This window comes from Pongo abelii, chromosome 9, assembly GCF_028885655.2.
Source record: "Pongo abelii isolate AG06213 chromosome 9, NHGRI_mPonAbe1-v2.0_pri, whole genome shotgun sequence".
NCBI classification, from domain to species: Eukaryota; Metazoa; Chordata; class Mammalia; order Primates; family Hominidae; genus Pongo; species Pongo abelii.
The window spans coordinates 60,907,872-60,928,747 of NC_071994.2; the positions used below are offsets into that span (position 1 = coordinate 60,907,872).

Genomic DNA, 20,876 nt, shown 5'->3' on the forward strand with positions numbered 1-20,876 from the left:
CCAAGCCTAATAATTAGTCATTTAATCTGAACTAATTTAAATGAAAGGTGTAAATGAGTAAGGGGTTGAAATATTTGTTTTTGAAGCACTTAAACTGCTTTATATTTAAAAAGCTAAACAGTTTTAATCTGCAACTTCACACTAGTTCCTTTGACAATTGCTTCTTTAATGTTTTGTTTAATCGGTATTGTTTAATCAGAATTGTATTTTTTATTTGTCCTACTAAGTTACTTATATTTTATTTTAATTAATATATTTTATTTGTCTTACTAAGCATCATATACTGTCCTGAGTTTGGGATGTTTTTCTCCAGTAGCATGCAAAGAAACATATTCTAATGGTTTTATTTTATTTTATTTTTCTAGGAATCAGAGAATAATAAGTTATGTTCCCTATATTCCTTCCGAAATACCTCTACCTCACCACATAAGCCTGACGAAGGGAGTCGGGACCGCGAGATAATGACCAGTGTTACTTTTGGAACCCCAGAACGCCGCAAAGGGAGTCTTGCCGATGTGGTGGACACACTGAAACAGAAGAAGCTTGAGGAAATGACTCGGACTGAACAAGAAGGTATGTGTGGACTTCACTGTTGGGCTCTATTTTTTTTTCTTCTAAAGATTCCAGGCCTTAAAAAAAAAAAGTGGGATTTCAAGGGTCAGAGAAGTGCATAATTGGCACTAGCTAGGAAAAAGTTATTCAGAGGTTACTATGGTGATGGCAGATTGTGATCCATTAGGAGTGTTAAACAGCTCCGTTTTTCTAAAACTTTGTGCATTTTATTTGGTTCTTAAGATAACAGGTTAAGATTTTAAACTGACCATAATCCTACTCTGGAAAAAGGTAAGAAGGGATTTTTCCTAACTACAACTTTATTTTTCATTTTTTCTCCCCTATTTCCTTTTGGTGGATAGTTTTTTTTTATAAAAATGTCAACTGTTTAAAAAGCAAAATTAAAAAGATTTCTCTTCATTTTTATAAATATATTATTTTATCTCCTAACATTGTAGAATGGAGAGTTAGAGGGCTTCAAACATTGTTAAAACTGAAAGTATATGAGTGACTTCTTTGATACATGACATCTCTTGCAACATCCCACATCTACCTTCTCTACTCTGTACAAGAGTTCACTCAGGTTCATGTACATCCTAGAAAACAGAAATGAAAGAAGACTCTCCAATAATATTTTTAAACAAAGTAAATCAAGTCTAAGTGATGGTTATACTATGTTGCACTTTCAGTTTTTATGTACAGATCTTAGGCCTTAAAATGTAGAGTAATTAATAGCTCTGGACTTATTGCTAGCATTGCAAGTTAAATTGAGACTTTTGTGATACTATAGACAAATTGGGATTTGATATTAGGGAATTTTTCATGTAACTTAATTTTATTCCTTTGAGGGCTCAAAAACTTAAAAGATTCCAATTAATTTTTGTGGAAGTCTTTCTAAAATATATTGCATGCTTCCCTGTTTTACTAATCAGGTAATATGACACAAAATTTATATATTTTTTGATGACCTAGGGTCATAATACAGTAGACTAGGAACTTCAGTACCCTTCAAACAATTATGTGACCCTGGGTAAATTCTTCAATCTACTAGAGCCACAAAATTTAAAATTTGGTTACTGAGTTTGCAACTTAAACATTTTGAGGATTAATAATAATAATGAATATGTCTTTAACTGTAAACTATATAAATATTAACTATAAACTTATAAATTTGACTTGTAAGTATTACATTATATATAACATATATAACTGATATATTATAAATGTCAATTATTTTACTGTGCTATAATAATGCCCCTAGTGATCATTGAGATTATTAGCACTTTGATTTTATGGTTATTTTTCAATTATGAAACTTAAGAGTTTTTGTGTCTGCTTGATATATATATCTTTTTGTATGTATGTATTTTTTTTGGTGTGTGTGTTGATTTCTCCTTCAATATCAGGTTGCAAGCTATTATTTCTTGCTTAGTTGTAAATAATTTCTAATTTTCTCCTATTTACCTATAGATTATAAAATTAGATAATCAGGACATTCTGGACTGTATTTGAAATATGAACAAGTATGTTCTGGAGGTGTTGCTGAGAGATTCTGGGAAATACATATGATCTTTAGTGCATGAACTACATGCTGACACTTTTGGCTTCTGAGACTTTGTTGTCCGTATTCTTGGCTATGTTCTGAATAATGGGGATTGCCAGATAATTATCTACTGAATAAGTAAGATCACTAGATTACTTTTAATTGTGATCCACCAAAAGATGGTTCCAGTTCTATAAGTAAGTGGTTTTCAAAATACTTTGGAGGAGTCTTTAATGTAAAAATAAAGACATTGATTGATGATGATTTTTTTCTTGAACTACTAGGGAATTTTAAATCATTTTTTCCTTGCAAGTAATGGTTAATTTTCTCTTCATCCTCTTTGTTACCATGTGTTACAGTTGATTTTGTATAAGAGAGACACTTACAGAATGAGACAGTAGTCCTTTAAGAGTCATTTATTACTGTATTTCTACTAGTAATGAATGTTTTCATACTCTACAGATTTTTTTTTGCAATATGTATGTTTTAGACATCAGAAATTCAGGCATCTTTAGTATATATTAGTGTATGTAATATAAATATATTAAACACAGATATTAAATGACCAAAAACATGCTCATCGAATTTACCAATCTCACAAATCTGGAACAGTGAATATAATGGATTAAAGAAACGAAACTTAAAATGTTTTGACAAACTGAAACTATGAACTTAAAAATAACCTACCAAGATAAAATTTAATAGATCTTATTATCAACTTCAGAAGTTGTGACCCAAATCCCAGCTGCACAAGTAATTACTGAAGAAAATTCAAATAACAGCCAGATGAATGATTAAAAAAAAAAACCTATGAGTTTTAAGTGACAGAAAATGTAATGGGGTCAGCATAGTGAATATTGCCAAAAAAATTGCCAGTGCTATTTCAGTCAGCATCACTAGAAGTACAGTATTATGCATTCAAGAGTTGGTAGTCCCACTAAACTCCCTGCTCAATAGAATGTTTATGAAGTATTGTGTTGAGTTCAAAATTACCACACTTTAAGAGGAACTCAAAGGCATTGGGATATTCTCAGAGAACAACTGGTATAATCACAGAGATGAAATTATATAAGAAGAAGAATGGTTGAAGGAATTAGTAATACTAACCCCAGAGAAAAGAAAATCAAGGATGACGTGATGGCGCCTTTAAAGATTAAAGTCACATGGAGGAGGGATTGGGTTTATACTGTCTAGCTTCCTGGGGATAGAATACAGATCAGTGACAAGAAGTTTTGAGGAACCTGATTATGGTTGATAAGACCAACTAGCTAACAGTTGTAGCTGTCTGTATGGAATATTCTCCCTTGGAAGATAGTAACTTATCTATCCTTAGAGATATACAGCAATCTCTATTGTCATTTTAATAGAGGTGTTGTAGAGGACAGAAGTTTGATCTTTTTCCAATGCCAAGACTATGAATTTTTATGAACATTCTTATAAAATATTCCACAGTTTATGGTATATCTTTTTTTTACAGCACTTTTCAAGGACTACATAGTATTGTTATTATTTTTCTACATATTCTTCTGTGAAATGCATTTTATTAAAACTCAAGGATTCTTAATTTTTCTTTCTGTGAATCCCTTTGATAGTCTAGTGAAGCCTACAGATCTTTTTTTAAAAATTATTTTAAATGCATAAGGTAAAATACACAGATTACAGAGAAAATGAATCATATTAAAACAGTAAATAGGCCAGGCATGGTGGCTCACTTTGGGAGGCTGAGGCAGACAGATCATGAGGTCAGGAGATCAAGACCATCCTGGCCAGCATGGTGAACCCTCATCTCTACTAAAAATACAAAAATTAGCCGGGCATGGTGGCACGTACCTATAGTCCCAGCTACTCGGAAGGCTGAGGCAGAAGAATTGCTTGAACCCGGGAGGCAGAGGCTGCAGTGAGCTGAGATCATGCTGCTGCACTCCAGCCTGGGTGACAGAGCGACACTCTGTTTCAAGACAAACAAACAAACAAACAAACAACCAGTAAATAATTTAAAACATTTGTGATATGGTAGAATATGCTATTCCACTAATGCATTAAGAAAACAAGATCTTATAGAGGGCCTAACAGTATAATAATTTTGAAGTAGTGATAAGCGTAAAAGATATTTTGAGATATCTCCAAGTATAATGTAATATAAAATATCAATTGAGATACTATTGGTGACAATGTCATAGGAACCACAAATACAGTATGGTTTGTTACTTGCATCCATAATTTAAGGAAATGTAAATTTTCAATACAGGCTAGTGAAAAATAATTTTTCCACAAAAGTTTAGAGACCCCTTGAATTCTATCTATGTCTGCTGGAGTCTGTGGACCACCAGTTAAGAATCCCTATGCTAGATGATATGGTACACCCATAATGAATAAAAGAATGGTCTCTAACTTTTAATAATTCATATTCTAGTAAGAGATACAAGGCATATAAAAATGAAGTCTAATTCAGTATCTAGTATATAATAAATTCCATAGAGCTATATAGATAAAATATTATGGGAATTTACTAGATAGAAAAATTACTTCTGCCTTGGAAGCCATTGGAAGGTTCTATAGGGAAATGGGTCTTAGTTGGTCTTGGAGAATGAAAGGATTTATATAGACAGAAATTGAGAGGAGAAACATTTCAGGCGGAAAGAATAGGCAGAGGACTTTAAAACGGCCAACAGTTCAGGTTCTAAATTAAATAAAGAAGATGCATGTGGGATATAAGACTGAAAAAGTAGGTTGTGTTCAGATCATGGAGGCCCTTTGACTCTTGCCTAAGGAGTTTGAACTTTATATTGAAGGCAATGGAGGAACCACTGACTGTTTTTTAGCACAGTAAGTTGATGGATTAGAGCTTTCTTTCAGGGAAGTTAATCTGGCTGCACTGTTTAGGATGAATGGGAGCAGGGAGAGACATTAAAGAAATTGTTTCAAGCTAGAGATAATGAGGGTCTGCTGAACGAAGGCAGCAGAAATGAGGAAGGAAGGGGGATGCATACGGAAAAGATATTAGAAGATAGAATTGTTAAGAGTTAATGTTTAAGTGTAGAGACCAAGACAGAAGAATGGTTCAAAGAGTGCTCAGAATTTCTAAACTCTGGGCAAATAGGAACGTGGCAATACAATTAAAAAAAAAAGCGGAGGAACATGTTTTGGACATGGGAGCAATGAGAATTTTTTTTTTTCTTTTATTATTGTTATTATTATCATTATTATACTTTAGGTTTTATGGTACATGTGCGCAATGTGCAGGTAAGTTACATATGTATACATGTGCCATGCTGGTGCGCTGCACCCACCAACTTGTCATCTAGCATTAGGTATATCTCCCAATGCTATCCCTCCCCCCTCCCCCCACCCCACAACAGTCCCCGAAGTGTGATGTTCCCCTTCCTGTGTCCATGTGTTCTCATTGTTCAATTCCCACCTATGAGTGAGAATATGCGGTGTTTGGTTTTTTGTTCTTGCGATAGTTTACTGAGAATGATGATTTCCAGTTTCATCCATGTCCCTACAAAGGACGTGAACTCATCATTTTTTATGGCTGCATAGTATTCCATGGTGTATAGTTTGGTATCTTGAGTTTGAATCCTAATTTTGATTATCTACTTGGAGCATAGTATAGAATAGCATAATGGGAGAACAGAAATAATTATAGAAGGGGTCATTAAAAAGTTTAGGATAGATTTCTGCTTCTCAAATAATTATATTCTAGGTCTAAGGAGGTGTAACAGCTCCACCAATATTTGCCTGACATTGATCCTTTAAAGTTCCAGGTCCATCTCCTCATTTGGGACGTATTATCTCATTGGACACCTAAAAGTCTTCAAATGCATTACCCACCTCTCCCTCACATCTACTTCATGGTTTGAGGGCCATATTTCATGATTAGCTGAGAGACAAGCCTGTGATTGACATAATAAATGATCACCTTTCTTGCATTATTCTTGTCCTGGAGAATATTTTTACTCTTTATCAGACTAAATACCTCTCCCTCATTTGCCCTCATCTACAAGAACTGATCTGTAAAAAGTTCGTTATGGTCCTTTTAAAAACTATATTTGCATGATGAAACAAAAACTCCCCAGGCAGATGCTTTGATCAACCAAATTGTTGTCCAGTGTTTAATCTGCTATTCCTTCAAGAAATGCCCTCTCCTGAGTAGTGATTTGACTAGATTGTAAAACACTGTTGAACAAAGGCGCTACATCTGAAGTGCCCCCTCTGAAACTGAGACTTATGGGAAGATAGGCAAAGTTTCTGTCTTTTGTAAGTTTAACTTTGATTTAGTATTATAGATAGGTAAATTGGTATGTAGGTAGGTAGACAGATGCATAGATGGATTGAATGATTGAATGTCAGAAACCACCTTTTAAAACATTGGTAGATAGAGTGTACAGCAAGGCTTTGATTAATAGATTCAGGTTAAGATGCTTCCAAGGCTAAAATTCTTCAGCTATAATAAAATGATGAATTTTAGTTATCCTTGTATCACCCGTCTTGTTGCCAATATAGCTAGGCTCTAACATAAGCGACAGAAAATGAATACTTTAAAAAGGACTTCTATATCTAAATACATATATTTAATCAGAGAGTCCTTTGGCTTCTGAAAATAAGTTGTCTAATGAGAATTTCATTTGAGCAGCTGTGACTGAGGAGGTCAACAGGCACTGCCTAGGAGAATATGGCCCAGCTGGTTAAATCTGGTTGTTGTCGTGATTTAAATGGTCAAGTGCTGCTTGTAATCCAGGACCGTCTGTTTGTAAAGGGAAGAGTGAGTGCTTCAGCATAATGTACAGCTGTTTTAATCTCTCTTTAATAATAGTGCTTCAGCCACTATCATGTCTTGTGTATCATACTACTAAGTATATGATCCTAGGCCGAGGGCACTGGTTTGAGTCAGGTTCTGGAGTCATGTGAGATTGCAGGAAAAGGGATACAATGATAAAACTCAACTGTCTGACAAAATAAAACTAAATTCCTGACTCTATGGCTCTTTTTAAAACTTATTCTTTAGGTAATAATTATTGTGATTAGGAGAGAGTGACAAAGCTTGTAGTTAGGTAGAAATATTAAAATAAATGAACTCTCTTTGTTAGAGCCATAAATGTAATGGAAAGTATGCAAGCTTTAGATACAATTCCATAGGACGTACATTGGTCAGAAATTAGAGTATTTGCCCAGTGGAATTGTGTGCTTTCTGCTATCATGGTAATAAAAGTATGTGGATTCATTTTACTGTGCATGTAAGAAGGGACAGCAGCATTTGAGCTTTGAATTCCTGGTGGGACAGGCTTTCCAATGGATTATGCAGCTGTTTCCAAGCACAAGAATGAGCATGTGTTTATGTGTATATCTGATGGATTATTATCATTGTTCACATCTCTAAACAATCATTTGTATTTCTACATATATTTTCACTGAAATATATTTACTTTGCTTATAAGTTGTGTTTTGCTCCTCTGATAGACTTTGCTGTACTAAAAGAGATATATGGTATAGTTTAAACAATGAGGAAATTCATTTTTAAAAGTCATGTCTTTGAGCTAGATCTGAGTTTGAATCTAAGTTTTAATATTTAGAGAGACAGTATAGCCTACTGAGTGTAGACTCTGGAGCTAGGTTGCCTGTGTTTGAATTTCAGTTCAGCATTTCCTAGATGGATGACATAGAGCATGTTACTTGATCTCTCTGCTTTAGTTTCTCAACCAAAAAATGGGTATCTTTACAGTGTTATCATAAGGATCAAGGTTTTCATGAAGATGAATAATTAGTTAAGGCAACTAAAGCATTTAGAACATTGCCAGCTCAAAGTAAGTGCTCAATAAATGTAGCCAGCATCATTTCCTGGTTGTGTGACTTTGGACAAATTAATCTTTTTGTGCTTCAGTTCCCTCATCTGTAAATCTGTATGAATGATACCTGCCTTGCAGGGTTGTTGTGAGGATTTGACATATTAATATATACAATATTTAGCTTCTGAAATTATAACTATTACTAGTATTGCTATTATAACTACTATTGCTGTTATTATTTGAAGAAACTTTTAAAAAAGAAAATTATTCTAGGAATCTCATTCTGTACCACAGACAGAATCATAGGAAATGTCCCATGGTGTTAAGGGATTTAGCATTTGGCAGCAATGATGTTCTTGTGTTCTGGAAGAGCAATTCAGTTTAACTTTCTTTTCAGGCTATTTGGAAAAGCTGATACTAAAGTTTCCCCACTGAAAGCCAATCATCCCTTCTGAAAAATATGTGGAATGTGATGGTGTCAGTGAGAGAGGTTGGCAAAGCCTTGGATGAGGTTTTTAGATAGTAGCCAGTTAAGAGCAATGTGTTTCTGTTAAAGCAAAAAATCTATTAAAAGCCCATTTTTTTAAATTAACATTCACACCCTGTGAGAGCATCACAATAATTTTTAAGGCAAAATTTGTGGATATTAGGTTTTTACCACTATTCTGATTGAAAGTTATATTGATGAAGCACTTATAATATCCCAGCTTTAAGCCTTGTTTTATGTTTCTCATTAAAAGGAAAATTTGGAAAGGTTTTGGAGTTTTGCATAAGAAACACTTTAAGTATTCGTTAAAACACCCATAATTGTTATTTCAAATAAATTGGAAATTTCAAGTCATTTAAATGCTGAAGTTTCCCAAGACCATTCATACTTTTGGTGAAGAAGCAATTGGGCATTCAGAACAATGCGGATACAACTTCATTTAAATTCATGTTTTCTTCTCTTTAAAATCTTTCCTCCCAATGATATTTGCGTCCTTGCTCCTGTTTTAAAAAATTTGTATCATATTCATAGTAGATACTTACCTAGTACCAGATAGTTTAAATAAACAAGTATTTTCTGAAAGTTTTGTACAATGATATTTAGGGGCTATATTGAAGAGCTAGAACTATTGGTTTTTGAATTATGAAAAGGATTATGTATAGTATATTTTCGTGTTAAGTATATTTGCATTCTATTTTTTTTTGGAAACTGGTCTTCCTGTCATATTACCTTAAAAAACTTAAAATGAGCCAGAATTCTGTGAACTCCAGAACTTCTGGGCAACTCTTCATTATTTCTATTTGCTATATGTTTTGCAAGCTCCATTTACAGTTTGGGTAATATATTATTTGGTTGAATCTTTTTCTTAACTTCAATTTGTGTGTCTCTGCCTTGAAAATATGCCTCAGATTTCTTGCTTATTTCTATCTCTTCAGATTTAAAAATTCATTTTGAAGGTTCTTTCTCTAAGAATCTGGGGAACAGATGCAGGCAATTGTTTCTGATTTTTCCTGTTATTGAACTGTGAAGCTAGAAGGTGCTCTCCTGGCATTTTGTTGTTTAGAAAGAGGATGCAGCTTTCTGATGGTTTTATGAACTAAGTTATAGTCTCATATGATTTTGAGCTTGTGGAGTTTGAGTGGATCATTAGCATTTCGCATTTTTATTATTATTATTATACTTTAAGTTTTAGGGTACATGTGCACAATGTGCAGGTTAGTTACCTGTGTATACATGTGCCATGCTGGTGTGCTGCACCCATTAACTCGCCATTTAGCATTAGGTATATCTCCTAGCATTTTGCATTTTTCTATTGAAAATTCATTAGACTGACTTCTCCAGAATTTATTCTGGGAGTCTCAGGAAATAATAGGGGACAGTTTTGGGACCTGTATTCTTTCTCCTTATACAATATATATACAATATCAAAAGAAAAAATGAACAGAAAAGGAAGTGGTAAATGTAAACATTTATTTATTATGTAATATTTGATATGTATATTATAAACCATAAAAGTAAAACAAACACTTGTGAACTCAGCATCCAACTAAATAAAAATTTCTAATACTATTGAATCTACTTATGTTTTCTTCAGCTGTCCAATCTTTGTTTTTTTATCTACATTTTTGCCAGAACTTTGTTAATCATTATCTGCCTTTTTTGTTTTAAAATAGTTTCTAATAGGTCGCTAAATAGTGATTGTTTAGCCTTGTTTTCAAACTTCATAAAAATGATGTCATACTGTAACCTCTTGTGATTTGCTTTTTATTCTTATATTCTAACATCAATTTTGCTGTGTGAGCTTTCATTCATTTTCTCTTTTGTGTAATCTTCCATTTACTATTCCATGCTATGCTATATAGCAGTATATTCTCCTGTTTATTGTTTCTGGACACTTGGACTTTTTCCAGTTTTCTGCTGGTGCAAACAATAACGTATGAAGATTCTTGCACCTGTCTTCTGATGCACATTGAACAAGTTTCTTCTCTAGGGCGTTTCCCCAGGAGTGGAATTGATGTTGACACATTTTTGTGTTCTTTTTCCACTCTCTTGGAAAACATTACACAAAGAAGTTGCTGCTATAATATGTGTGTGTGTGTGCACGCGCGTGCGTGCATGCACCTGTGTTAGAATTCCTGAAAGCTTTAACTGTCTATACCTTTTGGTTCCACCTTCCTCAAAATGTCTAGTACAGGCTTTTCTTCATCACTGAGCTTTTCAGAAGCTCAGCAAGAGCCTTTGATGGACCCTTCACTGCAATTTTCCTTTTTCCTTTTGTTGTATCTGAATACAACAGGCTGAATGTCTTTAGCCCTCCTTTCAACTGGGAGCACAAGAATACTGTCGTTCTTCTACTAGACTGTGATTACTAGGTTTGTTAGGAAACATACTTTTTTCCCTTTTGATCCTCTTTATTGATGTTTCCAGCACAGGGTGTGGTTTTAGAATTAGAGTAGTTCCTCATCTCTAACTGCATCAGGTTTACAATAATTTTTACTTAAATACTTATTTCAAATGCAAAATTACAAACCTATTAATTATTGCCACTGTTCTAGCCAACCATTTATATTGAAATAGACATTTTTTCTGGCCAAACAGTCGACATTAGCTGGAAATCTTCACCTCTCTTTCAGAATGTTTAACTTGAGAATCCTGACAGATATTGGCTTGGGATTGATGTGCATTCTTATCCTAACTCTTTTTAACTTACTAGGTTGTGTCTAATAATTAATTAATTGATCTAAGCACTAGTTTCTTAATTTATAAAATGAGGATGTTGGTCTAGATAAGCATTAAAGGACAATTTGTAAAATTCTATGCCATTTTGATTTTCTTTTACAGTTTGTATCCAAATTTTAGAGTTTACTATCATTACTTTTCTCTTTTAAACTATTTTCAGTTCAAACTGAATAAATCTCATGATTCATTTTCTTTCATTATGCTTGAGACTGTCCTTTTCTATTTCCAATTTCTTCTTTCTGATGTTAGAATTTTTATAAAGATAGAGATAAAAGCTTCTATCCAATTTTGATATCTGAAACAGTCATTGTCCAATGAAGCACTTACGGACAAAGCCATGGCTTCAAGGCTGTGGCTTAATGCTGAATATGTGTGGTGCTCAGACCTATCGTAGCTTTCTTAGTTGATGTCTTGAGTTTAAGTATAACTGAGTAGCTGTACCTAGAACTGAGAGGACAGACAAGTACTCTCACAATGAAGTAATAGAATATAGGCCATCCGCTAGCATTGGGAGTGCAGAAATTAGAGGACTGTGGATTCTCCTAATTGCTCTCACATAATGAATTGAAAATGAGTAAATACAAATAGGTGGCTAGAAAAAAATTGTTGAAGATATAATGAAGAACAACTGTGAAAATATGACAAAATATTGAATTATTTGCAACAGCACCATTACAGTGGCAACAACAGCAGCAGAATTATTATGCTAATATATATACTTTTTGAATGACAGTAACCTATAGTCAAAGGGCAGTTTTTAAAGAGTGGCTAACAAACTGTGTGCACTGCGATTCCATTTCACTCCAGAATGCCCTTACTGGCTTAACTGGAGCTTTCTAGCTGATCCCCCAGAAATGTGTCTTATCTTGTACATTTTGCTTATGTTATGGATAGGGAAGAGATGGAAAATTTAAGAATTAAAGCATAAGCCACATGTTTTGGAACTATTTTTCTTTGATTTCAGGTAGAAGAGGGGTAGACAGGAAACTGTCTTATGTGCCCAATGTTCAAAGTCCTAAAAATTATTCCTTGGTTTTAATATAACTCTTAAGCCTTGACCCTGATTAATAGCAGAAAGTCTGGTCTCACTTCTAGGTAAATCAGGAACTTCAGTATTTAACTTTAGTCATTTAGAATTATGCCCCTTTTGCTTCTTCTTGGTGTTATCTAATATCCAGAGAGTTTAGGCATTTTATTGGCATTGGGGCATTGGTATCTGGCTAATGATATCAATTTCTATTATGCCTAGAATAAAATTCATTGCTTAAAATCCTAACATATTACTCTGGCTTTCAAGCCCCATTTTATATTACTTTACTGTTCTCTGCCATGGACGACTCCCCTCCTCCTTAAACATGTCTTAGGACCTTTGCACTTGCACAAATATATAACTTGGACATTCCTCAGTTATATTAGACACACTGCACATAATTAGAATTTGGTTCCTGGAGTTCTGTTGTAATCTTTCTCTACTGAGCATTGTGATTAAGAAATTCGAGGATGTAGGCTGAGTGTGGTGGCTCATGCCTGTAATCCCAGCACTTTGGGAGGGTGAAGAGGGTGGATCAGGAGGTCAGGAGATCGAGACCATCCTGGCCAACATGGTAAAACCCCGTCTCTACTAAATATACAAAAACTAGCTGGGCATGGTGGCATGTACCTGTAGTCCCAGCTACTCAGGAGGCTGAGGCAGGAGAATTGCTTGAACCTGGGAGGTGGAGGCTGCAGTGAACCAAGATCGTGCCACTGCACTCTAGCCTGGGTGACAGAGCGAGACTCTGTCTCGGAAAAAAAAAAAAAAAAAAAAAAGAAATTTGAGGATGTAACAATCTCAGGACAAGATTTTTATCTGTTGAGTCAGCACAGTGCTGAAGTTGATTATTTAGTTCAACATACTTCAAGCTTAGTCATTATCCCTCCTATCCAGAATAACTTTGTCTTCTCTCTGTTTATTGAAATTTTCCATTTATCCAATTTCCACTATACGGAATTCCAGATCATACCTAACTTCTTACTGACTGGCGCTTGTGAATTTCTCCTCCTCTAAAATTACTAATACTCAAACCTGTACACCACTGCATTTATCAATAAATTATAACCCTAATTATGCTGTTTGCTCTTTTTTAAATTGAAGTTTTTGTTGAGACAATTGTAGATTTACATGAAGCTATAGGAAATAATACAGAGAGATTCTATGTACATTTTGCCCAGTTTTCCCCAGTGGTAATATTTTAGAAAACTGTTGTATAATAGCGCAACCAGGTTATTGACATTGAAACAATCCACTGATGTTCCTGTTGTCTCTCCATTTGTACTACATTATTGTACTCAGTTGTGTGTGGGCGTGTGTATTAATTTCTATATATTTTTGTCACCTATTTAGGTTCATGTATCCACTACAACAGTCAAATACTGAACAGTTTTGATATCATAAGAATCCCTTGTGTTGCTCTTTTGTAACCACACCTACCTCGCTTCAATGCCAGCATCCCTCACCTTCTATACCAAACCCCTGGCAACTACTAATATGTTCTTTACTTCTAACATTTTGCCATCTTAAAGATGTTATATAAATGGAATTATATAGTATGTAGCTTTTTAGAATTTACTTTAAAAGATAACTCAGCTTACTTCCCTGGAGATTCATCCAATCCAATTAATGGGTGTCAATAAAAACAAAATTTTAAGAAGTTCATACTTAAAAATTTGCTAAGTGTATTCCATGGTATGCATCATATGTATAAATCACATATGTTTAACTATTTACTTGTTGAAGGACATCTGTGCAGATTCCAGTTTTTGACTATTACAAATAAAGATGCTATGAACATTTGTGTACAGGGTTTTGTAACATAAATTTTTCATTTATTTGGAATTAGTACCCAAGAGTACAATTGCTGGCTATATTGTATGTTGGATTTTATAAGAAACTGCCACGCTATATTTCAGAGTAGCTGCACCATTTTACATTCCCACCCACAATGTATGAGTGATCCAGCGTCTCTGCGTCTTGGTCAACATTTGGTTTTGTCACTTTTGTTTTAACTGTTCTTATAGGTATGTACTGATATCTTATTGTAGGGTTAATTAGCATTTATCCTATGGCTAACGATGTTGAACATTATTTCACATGTTTGTTTGCCATATATGTATCTTTGTAGGTAAAATGTCTTTTCATGTTTTCGGTCTATTTTCTAATTGGATTGTTTTATTTTTGCTGTTGTGAAAGTTTTTTATTATTCTGAATACTAGTCATATGATAGATACATGGTTTGCAAATATTTTCTCCCAGTCTTTAGCTTGTCTGTTATCTTCTTTACATGGGCTTTCACAGATGAAAGTTTATAATTTTGATGAGGTCCAACTGAAGAATTTTTTACTGTATGGATCAAGTATGGGCATCAAGTCTAAGAATACTTTGCCTAACCCTAGATTCTAAATATTTTCTCCTATTTTTTTCTGAAAGATGTGTAGTTTTATACTTTACATATATGTATATAATCCATTTTGAGTTAATTTTTGTATAAGGTGTGAGGTTTAAGTCAAGGCTCATTTCTTTTGGCCTATGGATGTCTAATTTGCTGCAGCATCATCTGTCGTAAAGGCTAACCTTCCTCCATTGAATTGCTTTGCAAATCACGTGATTATCTATATAGAAAATTCCAAGGAATCTAAATACAAAATAAAACAGAACAAAACAAAAAACCAGCCTCTTAGAACTAATGAGTCAACAAGGTCACAGGATATAAGATGAACACTTAAAAATCATTCACATTTCTATACAATAGCAATGAACCTATGTCTTTGTCCATTCAGGCTACTGTAACAAAATACCATAAACTGAGTAATTTATAAATAACAGAAATTTATTGCTTTCTGTGTGGCATTAGCTTCTCTGATATTTTCTGGAGACTGAGAAGTCTAAGATCAAGGCATCAACAGATTTGGTGTCTGGCAAGGGCTCTTCACTTCATAGATAGTGCCTTGTTGCTGCATCCTCCCATGGTGGAAGGCACAAACTCCCTCAGACCTCTTTTGTAAGGACACCAATCCTATTCATGAAAGTGGAGCCCTCATGATCTAATCACTTCTCAAAGGCCACCATCTCTTAATACTACCACATTGGGTACTGGGTTTCAACATACACATTTTGGGGAGACACAAAATTCAGATCACAGCAACATATGAAAACTGAAATTAAAAACTCAAAACTCGGCCAGGCGCAGTGTCTCACACCTGTAATCCCAGCATTTTGGAAGACCGAAGCGGATGGATCATCTGAGATCAGGAGTTTGAGACCAGCTTGGCCAACATGGTGAAATCCCATCTCTACTAAAAATACAAAAATTAACAGGGCATGGTGGCGTGTGCCTGTAATCCCAGCTACTCAAGAGGCTGAGGCAGGAGAATATTTGAACCTGAGAGGTGGATGTTGCAGTGAGCCGAGATCGTGCCACTTTACTCCAACCTGGGTGACAGAGCAAGAACTCCGTCTCAAAAACAAACAAACAAAAAACAAAGAAACCCCCCACAAAACTATTTACATTTTCTCCAAATAAAATGATATGCTTAGGTGTGCACTTAACAACATGTGCAGGATCTATATGCTGAAATTACAAAATGCTGATTACAAAAATGAAAAAAGACCTAAAAATATGACAAGACATATATTGTATTCATGTACTAGGAGACTCAACATGGTAAAAATGCCAGTTTTCCCCCAAATAGTCTATATGTTTTATGCAGCTCCTTTCAAAATCCCAGCAAGACTTTCATATACCTAGACAAACTTACTCTAAAATTTGTATAGAAAGGATCATATTCTAGAATAGCTAAGAATATCTTGAGAAAGAAGAATAAAGTGTTAGGAATTATTCTACCCAATACTGTATTAAGGCATACTATACAGCTATAGTAATCAAGGCAATGTGATATTGGAAGAGAAATAGTCACATATATTGATGGAATATACTAGAGAATCCACAGATAAAACCACAGAAATATGCTCAACTGATTTTGACGTAGACGAAAAGTATTTGTTATTTTACATTTATTGATCTTGCTTCACAAGATGATTTTAATTTTCTTGAGGACACATACCATATCTTTAGTCTATCTTCACAATGCCTGTATGGATCTTAGCATATAATATACATTAACCTAAAATACTGTTGATTTACTATAAAAGTTTTCAGAAAGATAAATAATATTATGATTAAAAGGAGATGAATAGCTTTAATTTTTAGAGAATGCCTCTTCATCTAAAAAAATACATATATACACACATAACAACATATGTATACATACTTAAATACACATATACATATGCTTATTAATTCCATAATCATTTATTAAGCTTTTTCATGCAGTATTTTAGTGGGCCTGGGTTGGAGAGAGGTAAAAGTGGAGAAAAGGGTAGAAGAAGATGAACAGAGATAAATATTGTTTTTTAGTAGCTCATAATTTAGTAGGAAACACATGTAAATAAGGTAATTATCATAAGTACAATAGTAGAAGCTATAAAATGCTGTGTTGGCTGGGTGCTGTGGCTGGCCGGGTGCGGTGGCTCATGCCTGTAATCCCAGCACTTTGGGAGACCGAGGCAGGTGGATCACTTGAGTTCAGGAGTATGAGACCAGCCTGGCCAAAATGGCGGAACCCTGTCTCTACTAAATATACAAAAATTAGCTGGGTGTGGTGGTGCACACCTGTAATCCCAGCTACACAGGCGGCTGTGGCAGGAGAATCACGTGAACCCGGCAAGTGAAGGTTGCAGTGACCTGAGATCGTGCACTGCACTCCAGCCTGGGTGACAAAGCGAGATTCCCTCTCAAAAAAAAAAAAAAAAAAAAAAAAAAAAAAAATGCTGTAGAAGTATAGAAGAGGAAACCATAATTTTTTTTCTAGATCTAAATAGGGATTTATTGACATTTGAGCTAGATTTTGATAAGCTCATCATAGTGAACAAGAGATATAATGGAATCCCAGGTAGGGAGAATAGCATGTACAAAGTTTCATGGTATGAATAAACCTGTGAATTTAATGAATGTGAAGAAGTTTGGTGTGACTAGGACAGGAGACACAACTGAAACAATATGTTGAAGCCATTATTACAGAAATTGAATTTTATCCTTTGGGTAGTGGGGAGCAGTTGAGAACTTTTAAGTAGGAGGATGATTGACATAATTGAATACTTTTTTAAGAAAAGTAACTTTGGTGGCATTTTGACTATCAGTTGGAAAGAGGCAAGGGCAAATACAGGGGAATCTCATAGCAGGCTATTTTAATGGTCCAGGCAGGTACTAATCAGAGTCTAAACTAAGGCAATGGCAGGGGAAGAAGGGAGAAGGAATCAGCTATTTGAGGTATAGGTGAGGTTGCTAATTAGGAGTGGGGTGTGAGGTTAGGGAGATACCTAGCTGAGAGATTTAATGGTGGGGCTATTAGGATGGTGAATATAGAGAGTTGAGAAGGTTTGGGGAAAAGGTTTGTATTTAGATATACCGACTTTGAGTATTCCATGAAGGTGGAATACATCTAGCAGGCAGAAGTACGATTGACTGACTTGGAGATTAGAAGAGATATTGGCTCCTTTTCTCGTCATTTTATGGATTGAATTTTTTTTTCTTAGATACTCACTTCAAATTATCATTGTTGCTTTCAGGTTGTAACAATGAACATTGTTGCATCAAACTTGGTCCACATGTGGAAACTCCATAATCTATCATTCTATTTATATAAAATAAGGGAAGTGACTATACATTTAGCCCCAACATGAGTCATGTGTAGCTAATCTGTTCAGATGAACTCAATTAATTTTGTATCCCAGTGTTTCTCAAACTGTCAGTAGCATTGGCATCACCTGGGAGCTTGTTAGAAGTGCAAATTCTTGGGCTTCATCCTTGACGTACTAAATCAGAAACTCTGGGATGGGGCCCATGAACCTGTGTTTTAGCAATCTCTCCACGTATTTCAGATGCACACCAACAATTGAGAACTATGGTATAGTAGATACACTCTACTATATTGTTCTATAATATATAGTTCAAGCCATGTAATATGGTAGCATGAAATCGACTTCTGACTGGGTAACATATTTTTAGCCATCTTCGTGATCAGTTAACTGTCTAAGAAGTGTTCAAATAATGGATAAATTTGTTTGATTAAGAAGTAGGGTGAAAGTACTAGCTACAGGCTGTATATGTCAAGGTGTAATAGATATTACCTTCTCATTTTATTATTCTTTCTTTAAGTCTTATTTCATATAAGTTTGTTTCTCACATTACTAGAAAATCAAATTGATGTGATTTCATGAATAAGAATTAAATTCAGGACTGCCTTAGTGCCTTAGTGACTAGTTTAGAGTGATGGTGTTGGGGGCTATTGTTAGGGAAGAAAAGTTGATGAGGGAAAAAAGAAAAGATATTGTGTGGTTTCAAATGTAATAATCTGGATTCAGATATTGTTTCTGTACCTTGATCAAAGGTATAGCACATAGGCCACAGAGTGATCCCTTATCTTATCCTATGGGGCTTAATAAATATTATTGGATGATGAACCAAAATAATGTGAAAGACAAAAGCCACAGGCTTTAACATTTAATGGCCAAAGAAAACCCTGTATTCTTCTTAGACATGTAGATCTAGAAGTGTTGAGGTGGCTTAGGTAGAAGTGAATTTCCTAGTTGTTAAGGTGAACAGCCGCAGGTTTTTCTGGTGATGAACTTCAGTTTTCGTTAGCCCCACTTGCTCTGCCATTCCTGCTGTTTTGCAACAGGGCTTAAAAGTGCTTTAAGTGCTTGTGACCGTGGTAATGAATGAAAATGTCTTTCCAGCACTGAGAGGATTGCATTAGACTGAATAGTCACCTCACTTGTAAAAGCACTATTAGAGTGGGGCAGCTGTAAGTAAGGATAACGATTTGTGTCCACTGCTTATTTACTGAAAATTGTCAATGTATTATTTATTGAGAGCTCTCCAGACAGTGCTTGTCAGAATAAAAATGTCAGTTCTGAGCAAAATGTTATAATACATAATAAAAATGCTAGGTATGCATTTTAGGAAGACAACTAATTAGACCTGCTTTTTCTTAAGGAAGGGACAGTAAAAATGTCTAATATTGTGGACTTTCTCCATTTGTATAAGTCCTTTTTTTAATCCCTGCTCAGCTCAGTATTTGGTTTAGAAACTTATCATGCCTGAGAAATAATTTGAACAACTTTGTATTGTGGCCATTAGACACCCCAAGTACTGGGGAAGCTTGCTGAAGGAGGAAGGGCCTCGCTTGCCATCCCGCAGTGAGCAGCCGCCCTCACCTCCATGTTTTGTCTGAAATTAGAAGATGTCACTTCCTCCCTGAGCAGTGCTCGTGGAAAACTGCCTCCAGTGTAAACAACATAAAATTATTAAGCTTATTCCTCAGCCGTGCTAATTAACCCCAAACAAATTTCACATTAAGGAAACAGAATTCAATCAATGTAAATGTTATTGCTGTGTATTACTGTAAGCAATAATATAGTGGCTAAAATAATTAATTATTTTGGATTTTTTTAAAAGAAAGTATTCTTTTTTATGGTGTTGCAAAATGTTTTGTGGATTTTTCCCCGTTTCTTTGGCCTTTCCTGGTGTAGAATATAAAAGACCCATGTGGTAAAGCATGGGTAATACACAGTTGTTTTTTACACCTGGATTGTAAAAAGGGAAAAACATATTTTGGAGAGCTTCAGGTTTACTTAGTCTAATATATTAGCAATAGATACGCAGATTTTGTCTCCTCTTACCTATCGTAGTTGACTATTCATTTTAGCAACTTCCTGTTCTCTCGCCTTCCAGTCTTAAATGAAAAGGCATGTGGTGATTTAAAAAAAAAAGAATGTTAAATATTAACCAGTTCTTAGGGAAAACAATGAAATGCCACTTTACTGTATTTCAGATTTTGGGAAGCAATTCCCAACAAAGATTCCCATCCCTGCCCCATTTTTTATAAAAAAATCTGGGCTCATATAAGGAGTCAAATTAGCCTCATCAAGCTAATTTTCTTACATTTTTTAAAACAACCAGCTTTCTAAATAATTGCTTGGTTGTGCCTGTGATCACTTGGGATAAAATATATTGTTATCATTTTCTTAATCCTCAAAGATCTTTAAATACATGAAGTGCAGAAGCTAGAGAATATGTAACTTTATTTTCGTGCAGTAGAATGCATATTTGATTAATATGGAATTGTTTATCAGTGATAACATATTCTATGGTATATGGAACATAAATCAAATACTATTTGTATTAAGATTATTCTGAAAAATGATACATTCTTTAACCAATATATACCAGCTAGTGTTAATTAACTTTGAAATTTAAAGTAATTTAACTAAATAAGTAACACAATAAAAGAAAATACTGCTTTTCAGAGGTTTAATACCCACCATTTCTTTGTAATTTTACCATCTTCTTCCAGCAAATGCAGTTCTTGTATCTCTTCATCCTCTATTAGTTCAGTATCTTATTTCATGACTACTCTTAATTCCCTACTCTTCTATATTAAAACTCTATCTTCATCTTGGTAGGAATATTTAATCTTTTAATCATATCTTAAACATCTAATGAGCAGGCTGCTACTAAATATTTACAGTGATGCCAAAACTAATAATAAGAACAAAAGTGTTCCAAGGAATAGCTGGAGTATGTTACTAAAAAAAAAATAAGTAAAACTAATTCTTTATATAAGAGTTAAGAAGAAGTTAAAATCTCTTGGAAGGACCGTTTTAGAATAA

At 34.5% G+C, this 20,876-nt stretch overlaps 1 protein-coding gene across 32 annotated transcripts in view; it reads left to right on the plus strand.

Annotated features, from left to right (window-relative positions):
* The window catches only part of SOX6 (SRY-box transcription factor 6), a 757,470-nt gene that overhangs the window by 400,197 nt on the left and 336,397 nt on the right, over positions 1-20,876 (plus strand). For all 32 annotated transcript variants that reach the window (XM_054523662.2, XM_054523669.2, XM_054523670.2 and 29 more), the window contains 1 exon segment: positions 366-573. In XM_054523662.2, coding sequence (XP_054379637.1) covers positions 366-573 — 208 coding nt within the window.